Source organism: Doryrhamphus excisus, chromosome 22 (assembly GCF_030265055.1).
Source record: "Doryrhamphus excisus isolate RoL2022-K1 chromosome 22, RoL_Dexc_1.0, whole genome shotgun sequence".
Lineage (NCBI taxonomy): Eukaryota > Metazoa > Chordata > Actinopteri > Syngnathiformes > Syngnathidae > Doryrhamphus > Doryrhamphus excisus.
The window spans coordinates 10,765,583-10,783,796 of record NC_080487.1 but is presented as its reverse complement, the minus strand read 5'-3'; the positions used below and the strand labels follow the sequence as shown (position 1 = coordinate 10,783,796).

Below are 18,214 nucleotides of genomic sequence, written 5' to 3'. Positions count from 1 at the left end.
CATAAAAATGCATGCTATAAAAATCCTGCACACACCATGTATTTTATATATTTTTTTTATTTATTTATTTTTTTTGATTTAGCGCCTTTTGGCTGAAATGATGGATTTAGCGCCTTTTGGCTGAAATGATGGATTTAGCGCCTTTTGGTTGAAATGATGAATTTAGCGCCTTTTGGCTGAAATTATGAATTTAGCGCCTTTTGGCTGAAATGATTGATTTAGCGCCTTTTGGTTGAAATGATGGATTTAGCGCCTTTTGGCTGAAATGATGGATTTAGCGCCTTTTGGCTGAAATTATGGATTTAGCGCCTTTTGGCTGAAATTATGGATTTAGCGCCTTTTGGCTGAAATTATGGATTTAGCGCCTTTTGGTTGAAATGATGGATTTAGCGCCTTTTGGTTGAAATGATGGATTTAGCGCCTTTTGGTTGCAAGCTCTTCATATGTCATAAACATAACAACAATAACATTTATTTCATGTTGCTAAATGACAGGTAAGCATCAATGTGGAGGCGTCGCACCACCGGGACCGGGTCAAGCAGTGGTAGCAGGACTTGCCGAGGGTCTTCTTGACCTTCTAGTGGTGAAGGTGCGTTGCCATGTGTTTAAATGTCCAATACGATGGTTTATGTGTGTCATAAACGAGACGACGGAGATCAATTTTGTGTGTTTGAACATGCAGGCCGTGTTCCTGGGTCACCAAGGGGTGGACGTCCATGCCGTGTGCTTGCAGAATAAACTAAGCCAGATGACGGTGGAAGAGAATGGTCTCAGTATCCTCTACGGGGTCAATACTACTGAGAACAGGTCTGGAACCTAGTACCTATATGGATACATTACTTCTCTTGTTCGTCCAATCAGAAGCCAGAATGCATTGTAGATGCATGCATGGGTTTGCAAACCAAAACGAAAATTTCCTCTGCTTTGGTGTGAAAGCAGGGGTCACCAACCTTTTTGAGGCCGTAAATAAGACACATAAATTTTTCTTCAAAATATGTAAAAAAAATAAAAATACGTAAAGAAAAATTCTTCCTCCCAATCAGTGTGGAAAATCAAATCTTATTTTATTTTATTTTAATTGATTTAATTTAATTTAATTTATGTGTGTCATAATTTAATTTATGTGTGTCAAATTTAATTTAATTTCATTTAATTTAACATTATGTGTGTCATAATTTAATTCATGTGTGTCTAATTTAATTTAATTTAATTTAATTTAATTTAATTTAATTTAATTTAATTTAATTTAATTTAATTTAATTTAATTTAATTTAATTTAATTTAATTTAATTTAATTTAATTTAATTTAATTTAATTTAATTTAATTTAATTTAATTTAATTTAATTTAAAATTATGTCTGTCATAATTTAATTTATGTGTGTCTAATTTAATTTTATTTAATTTTATTTAATTTTATTTAATTTTATTTAATTTTATTTAATTTTATTTAATTTTATTTAAACAAAAAATTCCTCTTCTTTGGTGTGAAAGCAGGGGTCACCAACCTTTTTGAGGCCGCAAATAAGACTCATAAATTTTTCTTCAAAATGCGTAAAAAAAATAAAAATACGTAAAGAAAAAAATTAAATTAAATTAAATTTAAACGAAAATTTCCTCTGCTTTGGTGTGAAAGCAGGGGTCACCAACCTTTTTGAGGCCGCAAATAAGACACATAAATCTTTCTTCAAAATACGTAAAAAAAAAAAAAATACGTAAAGAAAAATTCTTCCTCCCAATCAGTGTGGAAAATTTAAGTCCTTTTTCGCTTTTCAACATTTTTTTAAAAATATTTTTGTTTTAATTTTGGATGTTATTTTGGATCATTTTTAGAAGAGGCGGCACGGCGGTGTAGTGGTTAGCGCGCAGACTTCACAGCTAGGAGACCAGGGTTCAATTCCACCCTCGGCCATCTCTGTGTGGAGTTTGCATGTTCTCCCCGTGCATGCGTGGGTTTTCTCCGGGTACTCCGGTTTCCTCCCACATTCCAAAAACATGCTAGGTTAATTAGCATCTCCACATTGTCCATAGCTATGAATGTGAGTGTGAATGGTTGTTTGAAATTAAATTGAATTGAATTGAATTGAATTGAATTGAATTGAATTGAATTGAATTGAATTGAATTGAATTAAATTAAATTAAATTAAATGTTGTTTTATAATAATAATAATAATAAATTGTATTTGTATAGCGCTTTTCAGAGTACTCAAAGATGCTTTACAGTAGAGAAAAAAAAGAAATAAAAATAGAGTAGAGTAAAAACAGAGTAAACGATGCATTAAAATACAATATCCAAACATGTACTTCATATTTTTGTAATAACTTCCAACAGACTGCTGCACTTTGTCGCCCCCAACTACACCACACAAATGCTGTACAAGGGTCTGTCAGAGTTGGTGAACGCCACCAGGAAGCTGAAGAAATTTCCGGACCAAAGGCTGCAGTGGCTCAGGAGGCAATATGTCAGTCTTTATCAGGTAATGGTAATGGTAATGGTTTGATTTCATTTGAACATGCATCAGATTGCAATTGAATGCATCACATAATCAGTTCACAGTTCCACATGTCCAAAAGGAGTAGGAAGAAGCAAAGCTTATTAAATCCTACCCCTCCATCTGGTACTTTTACAATCAGTCACTGTTACATTTGTTCACTTCCTGCTTTCCTAATATAGTTTAATAAAAAAAAATATATATATATTTTAAATGTAATTTAAATGTTTACATTTTTACATTTTTTAAAATTAAATTAAATTAAATTAAATTAAATTATAAATTAAATTATAAATTAAATTATAAATCAAATGAAATTAAATGAAATTACATTAAATTACATTAAATTACATTTTTACATTTTTTTAAATTAAATTAAATTATAAATTAAATTATAAATTAAACTATAAATTAAATTATAAATTAAATTATAAATTAAATTATAAATTAAATTATAAATTAAATTATAAATTAAATTATAAATTAAATTATAAATTAAATTATAAATTAAATTATAAATTAAATTAAATTATAAATCAAATGAAATTAAATGAAATTAAATTACATTACATTACATTACATTACATTACATTACATTAAATTACATTAAATTACATTAAATTATTGTCATGTACCGAAGTACAAGGTGATATGACCATCCAATGACATAATATTTTTAGCTTATGCATTATTTTAGCTGTTTGGAGATGAACGATGTCGGCAAGTTGAAGGTATAACATATATATATTCATTCAATTATGCGTACATCAATCGAATATACTGTGTGTTTAATCCTATCTTTCTGTATGTGTATGTCTGCCAGGAGGAGGGTCGATACGAGGGGCCAACGCTACCTCAGGCTATTGAGCTATTTGGTGGGCGAAGGTGGAACATGGGAGCAAGTGGAGGTGAAAAGTCTGCAACCCCCAAAAACAGTCCTCTAGGCATCAGTGACAAGGCCAAAAAGAAGAAGAAGATTCTTGTCAGGGTTAGTATTTTAATATCCACACATAATATGAGTTATTTATTTAGCATATTAAACTGAATGTGGACACAGGGGGACAGCGGGGATGCCACTGATGATGAGATGGTGTCCAGGAAAACACGCAGCTGTAAGGAGGGCCTGTATCGGAACGGACCAGAGTCCGACAGCATCGACCAAGAGGATCCAGGTTTACTAATTAGAATGCGACTGATGTTTTTTGAAAAACGTCCATCAATCATGTTCATCTTCCATAGACGACAGCTTCCCGGGATCGTTGTCCCTGTCCTGTAAAGGAAGTCCAGGACTACTGGCCTCTTCGTCTTCTTCCTCCTCATCCTCCAGCATGGCAAGCTCCAACCAATCCCATCCACAATCTTCTCCAATCCTCTCAGGGACCTCCAAGGCGCAGCCAGGGTATGATCACAATAAATAAGCGTGATTTTAGGTTGGGTTTTATTGAAATTGGATATTTCTGCATTGAAGGGCGTGGAGCAGCAGGTCGTGGCACGGTCGTGGCAAAGGATGTTTCAAAGGCTTCCAGAACCTCATCATCTCTGACAGCACCATGAGCTTCGTCGAGTTTGTGGAGCTCTTCAAGTCATTCAGGTGGACATTTGTTGCATATTTTGTATCAACTGTAAAATATATTGCATCTGCTCCTAGCAATGTAAAAAGTACAGAATAACAAATATAAGAAATTTAATTTAATTTAATTTAATTTAATTTAATTTAATTTAATTTAATTTAATTTAATTTATGTAATTAAAATATAAATATAAGAGAAAAAAAAGACTGAAAAAGACTAGTCGTCTTATATTTGGGTCAATGCAATATACTGTATATGGGTCAATAGATATCTATATTAATGAAAGCTACAAAATTCCAGCAGAAATTTTTATGGGCATGCAACCACGCTGCCAAGCAATGCTGTGCATACATAACATGAGGAATTTACCAAAAAAGCAAACATGCTAACTGTTAGCATGCTAGCATCTAGCGAGAAGGCACTCTATAGCGAAAGTGTCAAGGTGGTCCTACAATATCCCTGCATCACGCCATGTCTATATTAGCCTTTTAGATGTGAGGAATACTACTAAAATGTTAACATGCTAATAGATATCATGCTAGCACCAAAAGTGCAGAGAAAACATTCCTACATCATGCCATGTGTATGTAGGCCTTTAAATAGGAGTAAAATAGCCAAAATTCCAACATGCTAACAGTTAGCATGGCAACACCTAGCAAGACAGCACTAAGTGGCGAAAGTGCCAAGGCAGTTCCGTAGTGTCCACACATCATGCCATTCATTTAGATATGCATAAAAAAGTCAAAATGATAACATGCTAACAGTTAGCATGGTGACACCTAGCAAGATAGCACTAAGTGGCGAAAGTGCTAAGGCGGTTCCGTAGTGTCCACACATCATGCCGTGTGTGTATTTTCATTTAGATATTCATAAAAAAGTCAAAATGATAAGATGCTAACAGTTAGCATGGCGACACCCAGCAAGACAGCACTAAGTGGCGAATGTGCCAAGGCGGTTCCGTCGTGTCCACACATCATGCCGTGTGTGTATTTCCATTTAGATATGCATAAAAAAGTCAAAATGATAACATGCTAACAGTTAGCATGGCGACACCTAGCAAGATAGCACTAAGTGGTGAAAGTGCTAAGGCCGTTCCGTAGTGTCCACACATCATGCCGTGTGTGTATTTTTGTTTAGATATGCATAAAAAGTCAAAATGATAACATGCTAACAGTTAGCATGAAGTGGCGAAAGTGCTAAGGCGGTTCCGTAGTGTCCACACATCATGCCGTGTGTGTATTTTAATTTAGATATGCATAAAAAAGTCAAAATGATAACAGGCTAACAGTTAGCATGGCGACACCTAGCACGACAGCACTAAGTGGCGAAAGTGCCAAGGCAGTTCCGTAGTGTCCACACATCATGCCGTGTGTGTATTTTCATTTAGATATGCATAAAAAAGTCAAAATGATAACATGCTAAAAGTTAGCATGGCGACACCTAGCAAGATAACACTAAGTGACGAAAGTGCCAAGACGGTTCCGTAGTGTCCACACATCATGCCGTGTGTATTTTCATTTAGATATGCATAAAAAAGTCAAAATGATAACATGCTAACAGTTAGCGTGGCGACACCTAGCAAGATAGCACTAAGTGGCGAAAGTGCTAAGGCGGTTCTGTAGTGTCCACACATCATGCCGTGTGTGTATTTTCATTTAGATATGCATAAAAAAGTCAAAGTGATAACATGCTAACAGTTAGCATGGCGACACCTAGCAAAATAGCACTAAGTGGTGAAAGTGCTAAGGCAGTTCTGTAGTGTCCACACATCATGCCGTGTGTGTATTTCCATTTAGATATGTATAAAAAGTCAAAATGATAACATGCTAACAGTTAGCATGGCGACACCTAGCAAGATAACACTAAGTGACGAAAGTGCCAAGGCGGTTCCGTAGTGTCCACACATCATGCCGTGTGTGTATTTTCATTTAGATATGCATAAAAAAGTCAAAATGCTAACAGTTAGCATGGTAGCATCTAGCACGAAAGCATCAAGTCCCAAAGTGTCCCTACATCATGCCACATGTGTATTTGCCTTTAGACATGAAAAAATTAGCTAACATGCTAACACATGTTGCCTTTGTAGCTGTCAGTGCGGGCCTGCATTGCAGTGCATGCCCATAATTAATACATTGAACAATAATTTTAATGTAATTACATGTCGACTATGTTTCCCCCCCCCAGTATTCGGAGCAGGAAGGACCTGAAGGAGCTTTTCGACACATACGCTGTCCCCTGTAGTCAATCCACTCCAGAGTTGACTCCTCTCTACACCAGCCTGAAGATTGATGACAGAGATGTGGGCCTTCAACCAGACCTTGGTACTGACCTTGGTACTGAAATAACGATCATCATAAACATCTACATTGTTCCTACATCTCCTTCCTTCCTCTCTAGACCTTCTAACCCGCAACGGCTCCGACTTGGATCTCTTCATCCGCACAAGACAGCAGATGTCCAACAACCAGAAGCAGATCTCCGATGCCATCGCGGCCGCCAGCATCGTGACCAACGGGACGGGCGTGGAGAGCGCGTCGCTGGGTGTGCTGGGTTTGGCCATACCTCAGCTCAATGACTTCCTGGTTAACTGCCAAAGGGAGCACCTGAGCTATGATGAAATTCTCAGGATTATACAGGTGAGTGATTATTGCGTAGGTAGACAAATTTTCCATAGTGCGCAGACCTCACAGCTAAGAGACCAGGGTTCAATTCCACCCTCGGCCATCTCTATGTGGAATTTGCATGTTCTCCCCGTGCATGTTTTCTCCGGGTATTCCGGTTTCCTCCCACATTCCAAAAACATGCTAGGTTATTTAGCGACTCCAAATTGTCCATAGGTATGAATGTGAGTGTGAATGGTTGTTTGTCTATATGTGCCCTATGATTGGCTGGCTGGCCACCAGTCCAGGGTGTACCCCGCCTCTCGCCCGAAGACAGCTGGGATAGGCTCCAGCACCCTTGTGAGGATAAGAGGTAGAAAATGAATGAATGTATTGCAGTATTTGATTTAACTAATAATATGCTATAGTCAACCACAAGACAGCGATCAATTAATTAATTTATGAATTTCTGAAACTTAATGACTGTATTATGGACTGAGTGGTTAGCGCGTAGGCCACACAGCTATGAGACCTGAGTTTGATTCCACCCTCGGCCATGTCTGGCCGGGTTTTCTCCGGGTACTCCGGTTTCCTCCCACATTCCAAAAACATGCTAGGTTAATTAGCGACTCCAAATTGTCCATAGGTATGAATGTGAGTGTGAATGGTTGTTTGTCTATATGTGCCCTGTGATTGGCTGGCTTCCATGTTTCCATGTATTTTTTAGAACCTCAGAGACTGTGGTAAACGGGATGTGTGCTATTAATCAGGAAGTCCCGGAGAAAAATGAATGGGATGAGGATGCAGGAAACCTCAAACAAAAGGAAGGAACGTTCTGATCAATAACACTCATGAACGGATTTATGTCGCAGACATTTGAGCCTTCATCAACCATGAGGCAGAACGGCTGGATGTCCTTTGAAGGCTTTGCAAGGTACAGTATTTTGTTTCAGTATCTGCACTCCAGAACGTCCTCAATGATGGACCTTCTCCTTTGACCAGGTACCTCATGGACAAAGAGAACTTTGCCTCCCGTAACGAGGAATCTCTGATGAACCCTGAGGAGCTCCAGTATCCTCTGTCCTACTACTTCATTGAATCTTCTCACAATACTTACCTGACTGGACACCAGCTCAAAGGAGAGTCATCTGTGGAGCTTTACAGTCAGGTCAGTGGATAAACAGAAGACATCTCCTACATTGGACCCACAGTACTTATATTTTGTTGTTACTGTCCTTTAAGGTCCTGCTCCAAGGATGTAGGAGTGTGGAATTGGACTGTTGGGATGGAGATGACGGCATGCCGGTCATCTATCATGGACACACCCTTACTACTAAAATACCGTTCAAGGTGAGGAAAGAAAAAGTAGCAGGTTACTGCTACTCAACTGGTGGCAGTTTTAGTTCAGAGCTCCCCTAATAGAGGATCTTTGTAACTTTTTGCAGTAGTTAGTTACTTGTTTGTACATTTATTGTTTGTTTGCTTATTTGTTTATTATTTTTTTCAAAAAACAAAAATACAAAAAAAACAAAAAATGACAAAATGTTTTTTAAAAAATTAAAAAAATATATATATATTTTTAATAATATAAGACATAAGACATATTTTCTGCCCACTGGTAAGCGCCTCATGGTGCGCTACGGGACGGGGTACTCTCGTAGCGACCGACCACGGGGAGATCGTCCCCAAACAAACTACAGGGCGGGGACCCGCAGGGCCCCTGCTTCTGGAGACCGGGGAAGGGGTCGGGCCTGGGGGAAGGACCGTCGTGCATTTCCCTCCTCCTCCTCAGCTAGAGGGGGAGGGGTGGCTACTGTTCTAACGCCTAACCCTAATTGCGTCCCCTTCCGGTGGTCACAGGAAGTCGGAAGTGGTCCCAAACGAAAGCCCGTGCCCACTTATGGGGGGGGGGGGGGGGGGGTTGTTCTTGGGAAAAACTCCATAGGACGTACCGTTCTCGAGTTATTCGCGGATGGTAGCAGCTACCAAAACAGTCTTCAACCCTAACCCTAATTGCGCCCCCTTCCGGTGGTCACAGGAAGTCGGAAGTGTTCCCAAACAAAAGCCTGTGCCCACTTATGGGGGACGGGGGGGTTGGCCTCGGGAAAAACTCCATAGGACGTACCGTTCTCGAGTTATTCGTGGATGGTAGCAGCTACCAAAGCCTCCTTCACCCCTATACCTAACCCTAGCCCCCTAACCCCCTAACCCTAATTGCGCCCCCTTCTGGTGGTCACAGGAAGTCGGAAGTGGTCCCAAACGAAAGCCTGTGCCCACTTTTGGCCTCGGGGGTGATCTCGGGAAAAACTCCATAGGACGTATCATTCTCAAGTTATTCACGGATGGTAGCAGCTACCAAAACCTCCTTCACCCCTATACCTAACCCTAGCCCCCTAACCCTAATTGCGCCCTAAAAGTCGGAAGCGGTCCCAAACGAAAGCCCGTGCCCAATATTGGGGGGGGGGGGTGACCTCGGGAAAAACTCAGTAGGACGTACTGTTCTCGAGTTATTCGCGGATGGTAGAAGCTCCCAAAACCTCCTTCACCCCTATACCTAACCCTAGCCCCCTAACCCCCTAACCCTAAAAGCTTGTTTCTAAAAACAAGTCATGTGATCGCAGGATGTGGTGGAAGCCATTAACCGGTCGGCGTTTGTCAACTCCGACATGCCAGTCATCCTGTCCATAGAGAACCACTGCTCCCTGCCGCAGCAACGCAACATGGCCAACATCTTTAAGGTAAGACCAGATATTAGTACTTAGTGTACACAATCTACAGGAACTTTTACTTTAGTCTCTGATGTTTTCCATGAGAAACTTTTCTTCCTTTGACCAGATGTTGGCATTTTATTTGGCATCGGTACAATCGCTCTAATCCTCAGTCTGTGTATTTTTTTATATACTTAGGAACACACACACACACACACACGTACTAGACAGATAGCGTATATGCTGGAATGTGTACACACTTTCATGTAGTTAAGCCCCCCCAGCGATCTGTTCCTCCCCCAGGGACTGATGTGATGGACATTGGACTTTTACATGGACTCTTGGGCTCACTTCAACTTGTTTATGTTCTACTTTATACAATCTTAAAATACATTTTGTCACTGTCCTGAATCTCCTCTTGAATAAAGTTATTATGGTTTGAATCTGCCTGTGGGATGGAAGACATACTAACTGTATGTATTCACCACAGATTGAATTAAACAGATTAATTAACAGATTAATTAATTAACAGATTGAAACAGAATTAATTCCTTAGAACATACACAATACCAACATATGAAAAAATTCTAAATATTAATGTATTAATATATATTACATATTATGAAAAATATAAAAATACATTTATTTAACATTTTCAGGAAAAAATATTTAATTCATATAACAGAATTAATTCCCATACATTTTCAAACATACACAAAACCAACATATGAATAAATTATAAATACATTGTAAATTATAATTTATAAATTATAAATTATATTATGAAAAATATAAAATACATTTTTTTTACATTTTCAGGAAAAAATATTTAATTCACAGAACTAACAGAATTAATTCCCATACATCTTAGAACATACACAAAACCAACATATGAATAAATTATATTAAGTAATATATAATATTGGCTGCACGGTGGTCAAGTGGCTAGCATGTTTTTGGAATGTGGGAGAAAACCCACGCATGCACGGGGAGAACATGCAAACTTCACACAGAGATGGCCGAGGGCGGAATTGAACCCTGGTCTCCTAGCTGTGAGGCCTGCGCGCTAACCACTCGACCACCGTGCAGCCTCATATCAAACTACTCATTCATTCATTTTCTACCTCTTATCCTTATAGGGGCGAGAGGCGGGGTACACCCTGGACTGGTGGCCAGCCAGCCAATCACAGGGCACATATAGACAAACAACCATTCACACTCACATTCATACCTATGGACAATTTGGAGTCGCTAATTAACCTAGCATGTTTTTGGGAATATGGGAGGAAACCCCATGCAAACTCCACACAGAGATGGCCGAGGGTGGAATTGAACCCTGGTCTCCTAGCTGTGAGGTCTGCACGCTAACCACTTTACCACCGTGCAACCCCCCGCCATGATGTACATTGTTGTCCCATTGACTTACTTGTTACTTACCGGGAAATCATTCCTTGTATACATACTGAAGAATTTACGGTGACCACAGTTTGACACTGGAACAGATGAATTAAGGTAACATGATTCAAACTGACTGTCTCAGACGGTGTTTGGGGAACGTCTCGTGACGCGCTTCCTGTTTGAGAGCGACTTCAGCGACGACCCTCACCTGCCATCGCCATTGCAGCTACGTGGGAGGATCCTGCTGAAGAACAAGAAGCTGAAAGCCCATCAGGCACCCGTGGACATACTCAAGCAGAAGGTGGAGCCTTTATTTTAATATATATATGACTTACATATCATATTTAATTAATTTTTGTGTTTTTTTTAGGCTCACCAGTTGGCCCACTTGCAGGCCCAGGCCAGCAACGGATCACCGGTGGGTTCCTCGCCTGGCAGCCATGCCAACGAGGAAGACGATGAGGACGAAGACGAGTACGACTATGACTACGAGTCTCTATCAGACGGTAAAAAAAAAAAAAGTGTTCTACTATTCCGTCCCCCCTTTGTGTTCATGATTGTGGTTTATTCCTTCCTTTTATGAGAATAATGTGTTATGAAACTCCCTTCCTGTCCGTCCTGTTTGATTTGCCCTCCACTCTAGCTGATGTCCTCAATGCCTCTACCGCCTCCTATGGGCTGGAAGGTAAAAAGCGTTCAGTGTGATTGTGTTCCCTTCTCATCCTTTTGCTGTGGTGGCAACAGTTCATCCATCCAACACTTTGTGGCTTCATTGTAGATATTGTAGGTATTGTAGATGTTGTAGATGTTGTAGATATTGTAGATGTTGTAGATGTTGTAGATATTGTAGATGTTGTAGATGTAGATGTTGTAGATATTGTGTCTTTGGTGTGCAGATTTGTGCAACTATCATTTATTCTTGTTTACCTGATACAATAGTTGAAATTAATTATGATATCATCATTACAACATAAGTATTGGATAGATATTGCCATGACTTACATTTACTTACTCACCATCTAAATAAAGTGATGGTTGTTTCCTCCCTTAGGTAGAAGCACAACAATAATATATATATAAGCATATGTATATATGCATATGTATGCATGTGTGTGTATATATGTATATATGCATATGTATGCATGCGTGTGTATATGTATGTTTATATGCATATGTATGTATGCATGTATATGTATGTATATATGCATATGTATGTATGTATATATGCATATGTATGTATGTATATATGCATATGTATGTATGTGTGTGTATATGTATATATGTATGTATGCGTGTATATATGTATATATGCATATGTATGTATGCGTGTGTATATATGTATGTATGCGTGTGTATAGTATATGCATATGTATGCATGCATATGTATGTATGCGTGTATATATGTATATATGCATATGTATGTATGCGTGTGTATAGTATATGCATATGTATGCATGCATGTGTATGTATGCGTGTGTATGTATGTGTATATATGCATATGTATGTATGTATGTGTGTATATATATATATGTGTGTGTGTGTGTATATGTATGTATGTATGTATATGTGTGTATATATGTATGTATGTATGTATATGTGTGTATATATGTATGTGTGTAGGTATATGTGTGTGTATATGTGTATGTATATATATATGTATGTATGTAGGTATATGTGTGTGTATATATGTATGTATATATATGTATGTATATATATATGTGTGTGTGTGTGTGTGTGTGTGTGTGTGTGTGTGTGTGTGTGTGTGTGTGTGTGTGTGTATATATATATAAAACAACTTGGGTGCAAGTTATTATATATAATAACATAAGTCCATCTTAATGAAATACGTATAATGCAAAGGTAATTTGTATCTCAAATGTTCTTGTTGTCATACATATGTTTAAAAATAAGTTACCACTTGTACTATTTATTAAAAAAAAACAAAAAACTTTGCGCCACTCAAGAAGCATATATTTCATTTATTCCATACATAGTTGTTGCTGAGGATGTGTTTATGTCTGTACTGCTATTCCCTATCTCCATATGGATGGACCCTCCACAAACACGTGAATGACTCTAAACATAACACTGTACTTTCAGGGGTTTTTATTGTGTGTGTATTTTAAGACGTACTGTGTATTATATGAATACCGTCCTCTTCTTCCTCCCCTTTTTGTTCCGTTTTTGTCCGTGACCTTCCCTCATTGGGGAAACAAAACAAAACCATCTGGTTTCTCAGGCCCTACGCTGCCCCCACACCAAACAACAGACCAGGGGAAACTACCCTGCCCCACTCCCAACGCTAAAGTCATATCCTGAGCTCCCCGTCGGAAAATCCGAGACCTTTTTGATAAATCCTCCACATAGTCTGGTCCTTATGTAGCCGTGGATGCTATATTATACTCCATAATCTCCACTTGGCTGTGGGACACTGTTTTCTCCTCCTATCAGTCTCCTCTTTTGTACACAGAAAATGTAAAAATGTTTTGTACTATGAAGTCCCCACTTTGCTAAAGCGCTGCCCTCAGTCTCGTCTTGAATAAAAATTGTTAAGATGTTTAGGTACATGGCAACACACACCAAATGTAGTGTTTGATGTTCCTTAGCTCTAAATGAAGTCTTACACTCGTCTAATTGATCTACATATGTATATAAGTACTGCAGTATTTATGCTATTAGGTGCAATGCCCCTCAGTCTCATCCTGGATAACATGTACTTTCTAAAACATGATTGGAGAAGTCAAAAATAAACATACTGTATAAGCTTAAGCTGTGGGGACCACAGGGTTTTGCTACAGTCTCTAGTTTGCTACAGTGCTCCATTTGTTCACTGCCCTCAGTCTCCTTTTGGATAAAATTTGTCTTTTAGTTAAAAAAAAAAACAACAACAAAAAACACTTGCTAAGATCAACTTTCTTGGCAGGTTACTATTATACTCCACAGTGTCCAGTCTGATGGCCCTCAGTCTCAACTTGAATAAAATATGTGGTTTAATTGTATTATTACAGTTAAATATTTTGCTATTATATTTTTATGTGATATATTTTAATAAACTTTCAGGGCAGGGTACTGTTATACTCCACAGTGTCCACTCTGATGGCCCTCAGTCTCAACTTGAATAAAATATGTGGTTTAATTGCATTATTACAGTTAAATATTTTGCTATTATATTTTTACGTGATTTAATTTTAATAAACTTTCAGGGCAGGGTACTATTATACTCCACAGTGTCCACTCTGGTGGCCCTCAGTCTCAACTTGAATAAAATATGTGGTTTAATTGTATTATTACAGTTAAATATTTTGCTATTATGTTTTTATGTGATTTATTTTAATAAACTTTCAGGGCAGGGTACTATTATACTCCACAGTGTCCACTCTTGTGGCCCTCAGTCTCAACTTGAATAAAATATGTGGTTTAATTGTATTATTACAGTTAAATATTTTACTATTATATTTTTATGTGATTTATTTTAATTAACTTTCAGTGCAGGGTACTGTTATACTCCACAGTGTCCACTCTGGTGGCCCTCAGTCTCAACTTGAATAAAATATGTTGCTATTATATAAATGAACCTTAAAAATGCATATTTAAGTGTGTTTTTCATACTTATTCCGCCCATAATATGCATGTATTATCATCATGGTGTTCCTGGCTAATACTACAATCTGTGTTATCAACATGTAGTATTATTTCTTTGAACGCTTATTTCTTGTGTACAGATAACCTGTTAGAGGACAAACCGGAAGGAAAGAACTCCACCGATAAAGAGGATCAGCCGGCGGACGAAGCGCCCAAGCTGAAGATGAAGAAGTCCGACAGCAGCACTCAGCAGAGCAAAGGAAAGGTTAGATGACTCACTGGTGACTCCATAATAATAATAATAATAATAATAATAATAATAATAATAATAATAATAATAATAAGAAGAAGAATAAGAAGAATAAGAAGAATAATAAGAATAATAAGAATAAGAAGAATAAGAAGAATAAGAAGAATAAGAAGAAGAAGAAGAAGAAGAATAAGAACTGCTACTACTGCTACTACTGCTACTACTGCTACTACTGCTACTACTGCTACTACTGCTACTACTGCTACTACTGCTACTACTGCTACTACTGCTACTACTGCTACTATTACTACTATTACTACTATTACTACTATTACTACTATTACTACTAATGATAATAATGATAACTACTAATAACTAATACTACTACTACTACTAATAATAATAATAATACTAATGCTACTACTGCTACTACTGCTAATACTAATAATACTAATACTAATAATACCAGTACTAACATATAATCATGTAATAAGTATGATTATATATTATTATATATATTATATATAATAATAATAATGATGATGATGATGATAATAATAATAATAAATTGTTGTTGTTGTTGTTGTTAACCTTGGGTGTCCTGAAAGGCACTTTGAAATAAAATGTATTGTAATTATAATATAATATAATATTATAATTCTAATTATACAACGTTATTAATGTGGGATTGGAAAGATAGTGTGCTGTCAAGGATGACACCCTGACTCTTGACCTGAGGTGGGGGGGGGGGGGGGACTAAGGAGCTGTCGATGAAGAGAGAGAAGGAGTCAACTTTATATAAGTTGGATTTGGTGCCAATGAGTAAGAATTCCGTTTTATTGCTGTTTAAGTTTCAGAAAGTTAGAGGTCAACCATGATTTTATTTCAGAGAGACACGAGGTGGGGGGGGTGGAGTTAGTTTTGGAAGAAACCATGACCTCCAAACAATGACACCCATTCATCTGTGTTGTAGGTGTTCGACATGGAGCTGGGCGAGGAGTTCTACGTCCCTCACAACAAGAAGGAGAGCCGTCAGATCGCACAGGAGCTGTCTGACCTCGTCATCTACTGTCAGGCTATTAAGTTCCCAGGTTAGCATACATATTTTTATGGAGTATGAACCCCCTTTTTTGCAGAATAGAAATGTCATTTATCAGCTTCAAACTGCATGGAAGAACCTGCCCTCACTGTCATGCAAGTGTAAAAATAATTAAATATTATTATACTAAATTATTGTTTATAATTATTATAAACAATAATTAAATATTAAATATGCGTTTGTGGTATACATTTAGTTTTTTCCTTCCACTTTTTACTTCCAACTTTTTTGTAGATTTGCATGACATGGATTTTAATGTATCTGTTTACTTGCTTTTATTCAACTCCATTTTTCTGTATTTTGAAAAGTGCTATAGAAATAAAATGTATTATTTTTTATTTTTGTTTTTGTTTTTGTTTTTGTTTTTATTTTTATTGTTTTTTATTATTATTAGTAGTAGGAGTAGTATTATTATTAGTATTATTATTAGTGTTAGTATTGACATTGACTGGCACTAAAATTCATAATAATAATTTTTATGCTCCCAACTATAAATTATTCCATAAAGGTGACTATTTATTCAACTCCAGTTTTCTGTATTTTGAAAAGTGCTATACAAATAAAATGTATTATTATTTTTATTTTTATTTATTTTTATTTTTATTTTTATTTTTATTTTTATTTTTATTTTTATTTTTATTTTTATTTTTATTTTTATTTTTATTTTTATTTTTATTTTTATTTTTATTTTTATTTTTATTTTTATTTTTATTTTTATTTTTATTTTTATTTTTATTTTTACTTTTATTTTTATTTTTTTTATCATTGTTTTTTATTTTTATTGTTTTTGTCATTGTTTTTTATTATTATTGTTTTTATCATTGTTTTTTATTATTATTATTACTAGTATTATTAGTATTATTATTAGTGTTAGTATTGACATTGACTGGCACTAAAATTCATAATAATAATTTTTATGCTCCCAACTATAAAATTATTCCATAAAGGTGACTATTGGAGTGTTATTTCATTTCTAGACAGCTCTAATAATGGTAAAAAAACATACTTAGAAAGTCATAATAATAATAATTTAGTCATCTGTATATGATTACCCTGAAAACATGGCATGTACTGTCCCTTTAAGAACCAAAATGGCCTCCAAATGTTCATGATCTGAATGAGTTCTGTTTCTTTGTGTGAACCCACACCAGGCTTGTCCACGCTGTCTCCAGGCGGCTCCGGTAGAGGGAAGGACCGTGGCAAATCCAGGAAGTCCATATTTGGCACTGCCCCCGCTCGCTGCGCCACAACGGGGGAGGTCTCGGTGCAGAACCGCCCCCCTGGGAGAGGTACGTTGTTATTTTAACATTAAACCGTGACCTCATACCGATTATTTCACTTCCTGTCCCAATACTTTTGTCTACATGACATATTAAAGGTGGTGGCGAGCGTCTAAGCTGGGAGGAGCATCATCAGCAGACATCAGCGGTGGCGACGACGACGCTCACCCCGCCCACGTCCCTGAGCGCCATTATCCGCACGCCGAAGTGCTACCACATCTCGTCCGTGAACGAGAACGCGGCCAAGCGTCTTTGCCGCCGATACTCGCTGAAGCTCATTCAGCACACGGCCAACCAGCTGCTCAGGACGTACCCGGCTGCCACCCGCATCGACTCCACCAACCCCAACCCCCTCCTCTTCTGGCTGCACGGCATCCAGCTGGTGGCCCTCAACTACCAGACGGATGGTGAGGACCATGTCAACACTTCATTCATTCATTGTCTGGTGCTGATGCTGGAGCCTATCCCAGCTGTCTTGGGGCGAGAGGCGGGGTACACCCTGGACTGGTGGCCAGCCAATCACAGGGCACATATAGACAAACAACCATTCACACTCTATGTGTATATGTATGTGTGTACATGTATGTATATATGCATATGTATGTATGCGTGTATATGTATGTGTATATGCATATGTATGTATGCGTGTATGTATGTATGTATGTATGCGTGTATGTGTATATGTATGCGTGTATATGTATGTATATATGCATATGTATGTATGTATGTATGTATGTATGTATGTATGTATGTATGTATGTATGTGTATATTATATATATGTATGTATGCATGTATATATGTGTGCATATATATGTATGTATGTATATATATATATATATATATATATATATATGTATGTATGTATATATATGTATATATGTATGTATGCATATATATGTATGTATGCATATATATGTATGTATGCATATATATGTATGTATGCATATATATATATATGTATGTATGTATGTATGCATATATATATGTATGTATGTATGCATATATATATATGTATGTATGTATGCATATGTATGTATGTATGTATGTATGTATGTATGTATGTATGTATGTATGTATGTATGCATATGTATGTATGTATGTATGTATGTATGCATATGTATGTATATATGTATGTATGCATATATATGTATGTATATATATGTATGTATATATGTATATATATGTATGTATATATGTATATGTATGTATGTATGTATTTATGCATATGTATGTAT

The 18,214-nt window shown here is 37.0% G+C and overlaps 1 protein-coding gene across 9 annotated transcripts in view; it reads left to right on the top strand.

Annotated features, from left to right (window-relative positions):
• Nucleotides 1-18,214, top strand: part of plce1 (phospholipase C, epsilon 1) — a 94,180-nt gene that overhangs the window by 61,272 nt on the left and 14,694 nt on the right. For 6 of the 9 annotated variants that reach the window (XM_058062215.1, XM_058062213.1, XM_058062210.1 and 3 more), the window contains 19 exons: nt 495-589; nt 683-807; nt 2,331-2,475; nt 3,314-3,478; nt 3,548-3,662; nt 3,730-3,889; nt 3,959-4,081; nt 6,246-6,394; nt 6,459-6,697; nt 7,534-7,595; nt 7,664-7,829; nt 7,904-8,011; nt 9,283-9,399; nt 10,910-11,068; nt 11,138-11,273; nt 14,490-14,614; nt 15,573-15,690; nt 16,850-16,987; nt 17,077-17,385. In XM_058062215.1, the coding sequence (XP_057918198.1) occupies nt 495-589; nt 683-807; nt 2,331-2,475; nt 3,314-3,478; nt 3,548-3,662; nt 3,730-3,889; nt 3,959-4,081; nt 6,246-6,394; nt 6,459-6,697; nt 7,534-7,595; nt 7,664-7,829; nt 7,904-8,011; nt 9,283-9,399; nt 10,910-11,068; nt 11,138-11,273; nt 14,490-14,614; nt 15,573-15,690; nt 16,850-16,987; nt 17,077-17,385 (2,754 nt within the window). The remainder of the gene's footprint in view (nt 1-494; nt 590-682; nt 808-2,330; nt 2,476-3,313; nt 3,479-3,547; nt 3,663-3,729; nt 3,890-3,958; nt 4,082-6,245; nt 6,395-6,458; nt 6,698-7,533; nt 7,596-7,663; nt 7,830-7,903; nt 8,012-9,282; nt 9,400-10,909; nt 11,069-11,137; nt 11,274-14,489; nt 14,615-15,572; nt 15,691-16,849; nt 16,988-17,076; nt 17,386-18,214) is intronic. The other 3 variants (XM_058062214.1, XM_058062211.1, XM_058062212.1) reach the window with 2 other exon arrangements.